The 9159-nt window shown below is 37.4% G+C and overlaps 1 protein-coding gene across 1 annotated transcript; it reads right to left on the minus strand.

Moving 5' to 3' along the window:
• Positions 1–5918: 5918 nt before the first annotated feature.
• On the minus strand, positions 5919–8919 carry LOC111863431 (zinc finger protein 771). Its single transcript, XM_023849765.2, has 2 exons — positions 8789–8919; positions 5919–8643 (listed from the first exon to the last, which is right to left on the minus strand). Exon 2 carries the CDS (start codon positions 7955–7957, stop codon positions 6635–6637), a length of 1323 nt encoding a protein of 440 aa, XP_023705533.1. The 5' UTR covers positions 7958–8643; positions 8789–8919; the 3' UTR covers positions 5919–6634.
• Positions 8920–9159: the final 240 nt, after the last annotated feature.

Genomic DNA, 9159 nt, shown 5'->3' on the forward strand with positions numbered 1-9159 from the left:
AGTGACAAGTCAAGAGATGAAACCCCACACTTAAAAACTGAGGATATGATAATGTGTTGCTGGGTTACATGTTTTATCTGTACATGAACATACATCTTGAAAACAAGACATAATGCATACTTCTGGTTCATTTATGTATGAGTGGACATGACTAGTTACAAATTTTTGGTTGATAACAGGCTTTACATCTTATGTTTCAACATGTGGTTTGAATTTATATGTGATGTCCGAAAATTTTCTCCCGCATGGTAGTTAAAAGTTAATATTTATATGAGTTTACTATAAAGTAAAAAGTAAAGGTATCCCTGTAACAGGCCATGGAGGCCCATAGGATTGTGAGATGTTGAGTTTCACACATTTTCTAAACAACAGCTCATAGATGGCGGTAAGGTTGTCAGTCTTACGCGCCTGCCGCCCTTCACCCNTTGGGATTCGATCCTGCAACGTTCCGGCATGTAGCACAGTGCCTCAACCAACTACGTTACTATATAATTCTAAACTTTCTGTATTATCAGTCAATATAACTTTGTGTACACTACATAATGCAGATGATATATTAATTAAATGGTCTGATTTCAAGTCCCATACTCCATTACAACAATTCTGGATGAATTAAATGTAATTTTGGAAGAGAGAAAATTTAGATTAGCTGACAACATAAATAAAGCAACAAATTAAATTCTACATCTTATTCTTGTTCATGGAGAATAACAATATAAAGTCTTATTTTTTCTGAAGCATTATTTGCAATGGAAGAGACCCTAGTTATAGGCTAGAGGAAGACAAACTCACCACCACCAGTAACAGAAGAAAGTACACTAATTGTTAATGTCCTGCAATCATAGTAAGTCAAGGAATATGCACTAACAGAGATAAAAAGCACGAATGAAATAAAATTTCCTCAGATGAGTAGCTGTATCATTAATGGAAGAATTTATACAACTAATCGCCCAAGAAGATTTTATTGCATCTAGTCACCATGAAAGCTTAATACCTTATATAATAGTAACACCATCAAGTTCAGTCCAGCTTGAAATTCTGAGACTACTGTGTTTTTCTTTAATCCAATACTGCGCTCAACCCTTTGAAGACCTCTCTAAAAGACACTTTCCCTACCCTTACAGCTATATTTAAATGCCATCAAGTTCCTGTTCTTGCAGGTATCTTATTTCTGCATCTTCTTTGGTGTATATTGACAAATAAAATTCATTCTTTGGTAAAATAAAAGACATAATGCTGCCAGCTGTTGATGTCAACATGAAATATTACCACAATCTTCAAAGCAAACTTAGAGATGTAGAGCAATTGTTTGGATAGAGCAGCTGACCATGTATCAGAGAAAATATTGGTTGTTAGTTCACTATGGCTAAGCAAGTATTTACGTGAAACGTACCAGACATTACGGGTGAGTGGATTTTCATCAGGGTCAGTAAATATGAGTGGTATTTCTGAAGCCCTGCATACAAATTCACTGAACACTGCAATGTATTTTTCTGTAAAACAGTATACCTCTAAAACTGCAGTTCCTAACACAATCTGTAGTATTAAACATTATGTGGATTGAGATGATATCAAAGCAAAGAGTAAGACACCTCCACCAACAGCCCCAGAAGAATTCACCCAACACCAAGTATAAATGACAGAAAGCAACATGCTCAGTGCACATACACCAGATCCTTGTCGTCTCCAAACTAAAAATATATTCATAACTATGTACAACAGTACTCAAACACCAGTGTTTTTCAACTGCCAGGCAGGACTAATTTTTACTGGCCCATAAAACTTTTACCCAATTTAAAAATCACTTCTTAAGCTTCCTACTTAATTTCCTTTGGAATTAAAATATATCCATGCCTGTATCATTTTAGTGGTCCATTAGAAAATTTAGATACTTTACCAGTCTGCAGTACAGTCTGGGTTGAAAAACACTGCTCTAAACAATCTAGAAACTGTTACCATTGCAGGTAATTTATCATGTATACATGATCATGTACACTTATACGTATAAATTCTAGTACCGATTTAACCTATAATGGCCCCTTGTCTTCTTATTGTAACTTGTCATATGAGATGATACTACAGTTTAAGAATGTTACCTTATTTTCATATTTACTTTATATTAGAAGAAGACAGTAAGTAAAATTGATCTCAGATAGGTTCATACTGTGATGTTTAAACTGGATATAGAAATATATCTGTAACCATGTACAATGAAAATAGTTTAAAAGATTTATGAATAGAAATAAAGCACGTGATAGCAACCAAACTTAGGACTACACAGTGGATGTGTGTTCTGATATTTGAGTGGCCCAAGTTAAAAACAAAACAGATAGTAAATTTCTGACTCTAATCTCTTATGTAATAATGCACACAAGGATAACTTTATGATTTCAACTGCTAATAATATACACAGCTAAACAAAAACAAAATCAGAAGTTATGCTAATGAATTTTGATTAATTTATATTTTATCAACACTTCATCTCTGTTAATGGTGGGAAATTATATCCAAAATTAAGAAATATTAAGTAATAATTATATACTTATAACCTTATAACATATAAAATATGGATTAAGACAAGTCACCTAATAATCAGCCTAATTAAATGACTTCAAAACACAAACTCTAACATAAGTTCTGCTGTGGCAACTTCTATATGTCAGTTGTTCAATTCAGCCTGTAATTTCAGCAACTGAGAAGATCATAAAAAAGTCTTCACATGGAGGTTTCAGTAGTCATTGCATTTCCACGCTTAAGTAGGAAATAAAGAAAACTGTTCATAAATTTACAGCAAATTAGTCAAATATGTGAAAAATTTGGAAGGGATCATGTGCAAATGTTCAAATCTTTATAGTATTATGAGGTATCCATGAAATCTGGTAGGCTGTGGAAGACGATCTACCAGACTACACAATATCACGTCCAAAATTCTGCTAATTTCAACAGCTGCCACCACAAGAAACTTAAGTGTCACATGCAAAACCATGTTAACAAAGCAGAATTGTGAGATCTCAGGTTCCAATGGCTTTTTTTTTATTGCTGCTAGTGGGGTGGGACTAAGTCCCTTGTACTGCGGCCACTTCTGGCCTATTGTACCAGCCCCAGATGATAGGTGAGGGTGATTGTGGAGCAACTGGTGGAATGAAGATTGACAGGGGAAACCGAAGTACTCAGAGAAAACCTGCCCCAGCGCCACTTGATCCACCACAAATCCCACTTGACCAGACCTGGGATTGAACCCGGGCCGCCGCGGTGGGAAGCCAGTGACTAACCGCTTGAGCTATGGCGCGGCCATCTAATGGCAGTTACTATAAACTTTACTGTCTTCTATGATATGATGTAAACATATTAAAGATACTGACAGCTTATTTAATGATACTTTCATGATGCATCATGAAATGATGGGATCATTAACAAATAATGAGTTGGAACACATCTGACAGGAGTCAGCGTGGTTTAATTCGAGGTACTATCCTGGAATTTAGCTGGTGAAAATCACAAAAACCTCGGTCAGCATCTGTGTAGTCTGATGGACTGCTACCAACACTTTGAAGAATTATCTACCAGACTACACGATGTCATATCCCAGAAGATAGTGTTCTCCACAATCACTGCTGCAAGAACCTCAAATCTCAAAATGAGACTTGGCAAACACAGTACAAAAGATTGCATGGATTTCTGTACAGCTGTTGAAGTTATCACAAACTTACGTCCTTCTATAAAACCTCCTCATATTGGGTTTAATCATGTCCAGCAATATAAGAAAAGCTTTTTGGGGGGCTGGCTATTCATTTACAGTCTAGACAACTAGTGACAGAACTTTGCCACAACAAGGGGCCAAAACTGTACGTAAGAACAATTATTAAATGTGTAAATGTTATGTGGGAGGATACTTTCATACCTTGGTTATAATAAAGGAAGAGAAAAGTGCAGAGAGATGCTTACATTGTGTAGGTTCTCATGCCTAAGGAAGAAGAAATATATTCACACATTGCAATCAATTATTGAACTGAATATGATGGGACTATTTTCAATGGTGCTCTAAATATGGACATAAAAATTTGGCAGAATTCTGAAGAAATCGGTAATAATCAATAAAAAAGGATGTACGTTAATTATGCCAGTCTGAAGTGTTTCAAACATTTACATACAGAACTTGGCAAAATTTATAAAAAAACACAAACTGCATAAAAAACAAATATGAAAGCACCACAGTGTTGTAACTGCCATCTATAAATTAAAATTATTTTTAAAAAGTTTTTACATTTTCCAGCAGTACCGTGAATTTACACACAGCACCAGGCATACTAAATGGACTCATGGAGGCGTTTCAACTGCTGGAAATTACATTAACTTCTTTACTAAAATCTTCTTGGGTGATCAGAGATGTTGTGGTTCAGATAAAGAACTTTCTGCTTTCAAAATTTCAGTTTTTAGTTCAAGCATAAGGTGACTCACTGCCCAAGAAGATTTTATTATATTTATTAGTCCTGAAGCTTAAAATGTTATGTATGAATTTCTTCAACAATAAATTTACCAAGACACAGAAACATTACACAAGTCCATGAACACATGAATAAACAAATATGTTTATACATATTCCTTCCTATACCAAAATAATGCGAAACATTCACATTTTAATTTCTCTTATTCAATTTGTATATGAAATTATATATATATGTATATATAAACAAATATGTAAGTAAATAAAAGTCTATAATATGCTGATCAACTAACAAAAATATTCACTATGTTTTCCAAAGTCATTCCAGTTCCATATTATATTTAAATTGCTCCTTCACAATGAATGTAAATATGATAACATCAAAATATTATCATTCAATCTTTGCCTTCCTGTAGTCAACAATACATAACACATCAGTGCATATAGACTGGGAATACTGGATCACAAAGGAATACAAGAATGGTATCCAGCTACCTCAAGCCATCACCAAATTCAAAGAATCATTTAGCAACAAGTATAAAATCATACCACTCGGGTTACTCTTTGCTTGGCTGCAGAAGGAAAAATATATTTTTAACCCATGCCGAAAATGCTTGTATACACAATTAGCAAAACCAACTCTACACTTTGATGTAAGATCTAATTAAAAATTAAAGTTTCTTTAAGAAGCAAGCAACATTACAAAAAATTACTTAAAGTAGTAATTATCTATAGCTAAGTTGTGAGGAGTAAAAAGCGGGGTTATTAGGATCCTATAGAACTATGGCTCCCAAATTTACTGACATGCTCCTCCACCTGGTTTCCACCAAACCTTCATACCCTACCCTCCCAAGTTCTTACTGAAATAAACATAACCCTTTGCACTTGTACGAGGGTTGGAACTTTAATAGTGGCAACACTGCTGTAGAGACGCCATGCAATGGCACCAAATAATGTCGCTTATACCACACGTAAGTTACATACCTATCTTACCTCAGAGCAAATGGACTCTCCCTTCTCACAGCACTGATGTTCTTATCCTAACGCATACCATTCCCTGACAGAAGACCGTCAATGCGCAGTATTACTGTTCATTTTTGGAACACAACCTGCGACCAGCTCTGAGAAAGAAGCAGTGACACTTTCTGCAGAACCCACCCATCAGTCTGCAGGACAATCCTTGGCCGCATGCAGCGCAAGCCATGGCTAATTTGTTTGATCGATGGGGCTGGGAAGTGCTGTACCATCCACCATACTCCCTGGACTTAAGCCCTTGTGACTTCGACTTGATTCCTAAGAAGAAGGAACCACTTCGTGGCATTCGCTTCAGAATTGTTCCAGAGATTCTTCAGGCAGTAGACTGCTCCATTTGAACTATCAACACAACAGTTGCTGCTAAAGGTATCCTACGACTTCCACATTGCTGACAACGGGTTGTACACAATACTAGTGACTACACTGAAGGACAGTAAAACTTCGAAACATGTATTTATTTTGTATTATTTGTAAATAAATAGTTGTCACTATTAAATTTCCAACCCTTGTATTTATACCACTATTTATGACCACCTAACTTGTAATTAGTAACACACCAAGAATTTTTAAAATGAAAATGTACACGTAGCATATATCTCTTTATTTGGTGATGAATAATGCTGACAGATGTTGAAATATAACCATTATATTTTTGAAACAGCTGTGTTAACAATTCTGCTTAATTTTCTTCTTTTATTTGTAGGGTGGGGTAAGGACTGGGTCCACTTGGTATGTTGGCCACCATTGGGCCTACTGCACCAGCCCTGGACGATATGGAGGAACTAGTGGAATGGGAATTAGTGCTTACAGAATTATTAAATGCAGCTGGAAACAATTATTTCAGTTGAATCTGACACCAAGAATCAATTTTTACTAGTGTCCACAACACCTCCCCCCTCCCAAATTCCCTCATGCTCTCCCAGGGGGGGGTCATGCCTCCTCATTGGGAACCATTGCTATAGAATGTGCAAGAACAGGATTTCATGAACTTTACAGGGTGAGGTAACACGTTCAGTGATGGTATGAAAGAATAATGATACAGAAACACTCTCATAATGTTATAATGGCCCAATTTTAGTGATATGATCACCACTTCCAGTGATCAAGGCTGAAGATGAAATGAAGGCAATGTTCATGAATAACAAGGGAGATGTGTCATGATGTCAGCTCCTCCAGTAACTCCTCCGTCGAACGACTTTCCCGTCGAAACCTCTCCATATACTGCTTGGGTACTGTCCAATCTAGGAGGATTTCAACATTCTTTCGTAAACGTTCACCTTCATCTGTGAGATCCATGCACGCTTTACGACCTGAGCTCTCTATAGACTCACACAGAACGTCATCAATTAGTCGTCTACCAAATCCCAAAGCATCAAGGCGTGCTGGGGTAGATATTCGTTTCAGCAATACAGCTAGAAGTACGCGCATTCGATTAACGGGCATGACTGGATCGACAGGTGTGGCATCAGCATCCTTGGAGGCAGACTCTGTTTTTGCATTGGAGGAACGGGCTTCTAGACATTTCAGAGAATTCTGTTCATGGTTGTCCAGATCATTCTTAGTCTTGAAGAAACTACGACAGCCAAGACAGAGGTAGGGCTTGTCAGTCTTATGGATGCAACGCATGTGTTTCTTCAGGTGTGGCAACTGGACAAATCCGGTGGAGGGGCAAAGAGGGCAGCGGAATGGTTTCTCACCCGTGTGACGGCGCAAGTGTAGTTTAAGTGCCGTGGAGTGAGAGAATGCCTGACGGCACACAGGACACCTGTATGGCTTGTCACCCGAATGAGTACGCTGATGCACGGTCAACTGTGAACGTTGGGCAAATCTGGCCTTGCAATCTGGACATGCATGAGGCTTCTCACGTAAATGGGTTCGCAGGTGCTGCAAAAGGTGTCCTTTGAGATCCTTGCGACATACATTGCAATGGAAAGACCTCAAGTTTCCATGGAGACAAGCAAGGTGCTTTTGTAGGCCATCACGCCGTGCAAAGGTTTTCCCACACTCATGGCACACGTGATCTCGCTGCCCCAAATGACGCTTGAGATGAGTCTTAAGATTGGTTGCACATGAATACGCAGCTGGACACTGATCACAGCGATGAGGACGTGCTCCAGAGTGAGTTTGTGAATGCTGCGCAAGCTGCCCAACACGAGCGAAGGTTTTGTTGCAAAGGCCACAGGAATAAGGACGTTCGCCGGTGTGCGTACGTAAATGCAGTCTCAGCCGCTCCTTCACAGGAAATGTCTTGCCACAATGAAAACAATGGAAGGTTGGACCATCACTGTTATGGCGACTCAAGATGTGGGTGCGGAGCCCACCGGCCTGACTGAAGGCTGCCCCACAGTCTGCACATGAATATGGTCTCTCCCCAGTATGTACACGTCTATGTTTTGTAAGATCGGCACTTGTACCAAAAGCCTTGCTGCAGGTTTCACACCGGTGGCGTTTCTCTTTTACATTTGATGCACTAGTCATTTCTTCATTTTAACTATGACCCTCTTGACCCTAAACTCAAGTCTAAAGCCTTGGGGACTTACTTCTAACTACAGCTTTGGTCAGTAATAAAAGTTACAAGCTACAAGCACTAACATGTTCTAAATATGGCAAGATCTTTGGTTCATGTTAAAACGTGAACACATCTTTTTTAACATTTACTGTGGTATAATTATCTTACATAAAAACATGAGAACAAACCTAATGAACTCTGTGTATATATAACTTCCATATGTATATCTTAGAATGTTTGATATTTAATGTTATAAGTTCCATGTTTATTTCTCTTTCATACTTATGGTGAAACATTTCAATACATGCTCAGCATTTACAACATGAAATGTGTCTTTGGTCTTGGAGGTGGGTTGTTACTTTCTGTGGCACATTACTTGACTAGATATGTGAACTACTAAAGTATTGTACTTCACTTCATATTAAATTCATGAAAAGCTTTATAATAATTACATTCTGTAGGTAAAACTAAACTGTTTCATGTTTTGGTATATGGGAACTTTAGTTGAACATTTCGGTTTCAGAGCAGTATAGTCCTATGTTCAGTAACTAAAATTATAATTTATTATTTAGGACTAGTAGGATGTGTCTGCTTATCTTTGGTTCTGTAGGAATATGCTGAGTAACTTCTCAACTGCTGAATACGCTCTATCAATCTGCAAATAAAACAATGCATAAAGAGAAAAAAAGAACACATTCAATGAGGTCTAATACAGTGCAACAATGCTTTTATGAGAGTATTACAAGATAATAAGATTTAACATCATGGTAACACGATCCATGACATGTAAAGAACCTTACTTTGTAAGAGGAATATACTCCATTACAAATTAACTGTTTTCACAGTTTGGTAGTGGTTCTGGGTTCACAATAACCCACACCATAAAATTTCAACCTTCCATCAACACGAAACCTTCCTCCATTTTACCCAACACTACAAACTCTTGATAACAAATGCTAGTGGATAGATACACCGCAATGTTGCAAACGGTTGCAAATACCTTTTAATCATCTGTCACTACTATATTATACGAATATCCCCCCCAAGAAAACATATTGAATTTTATATAAAAGAGGAGATAGAAATATAAAACGAGTGAAAGTAAAACTTACTAGCTTCTGTATCATCACTCAAAATTGTATACTTCTAGTTTCTTTCACCGCAACTTTTG

This window comes from Cryptotermes secundus, unplaced genomic scaffold (assembly GCF_002891405.2).
Source record: "Cryptotermes secundus unplaced genomic scaffold, Csec_1.0 scaffold1379, whole genome shotgun sequence".
In the NCBI taxonomy this organism is placed as follows: domain Eukaryota; kingdom Metazoa; phylum Arthropoda; class Insecta; order Blattodea; family Kalotermitidae; genus Cryptotermes; species Cryptotermes secundus.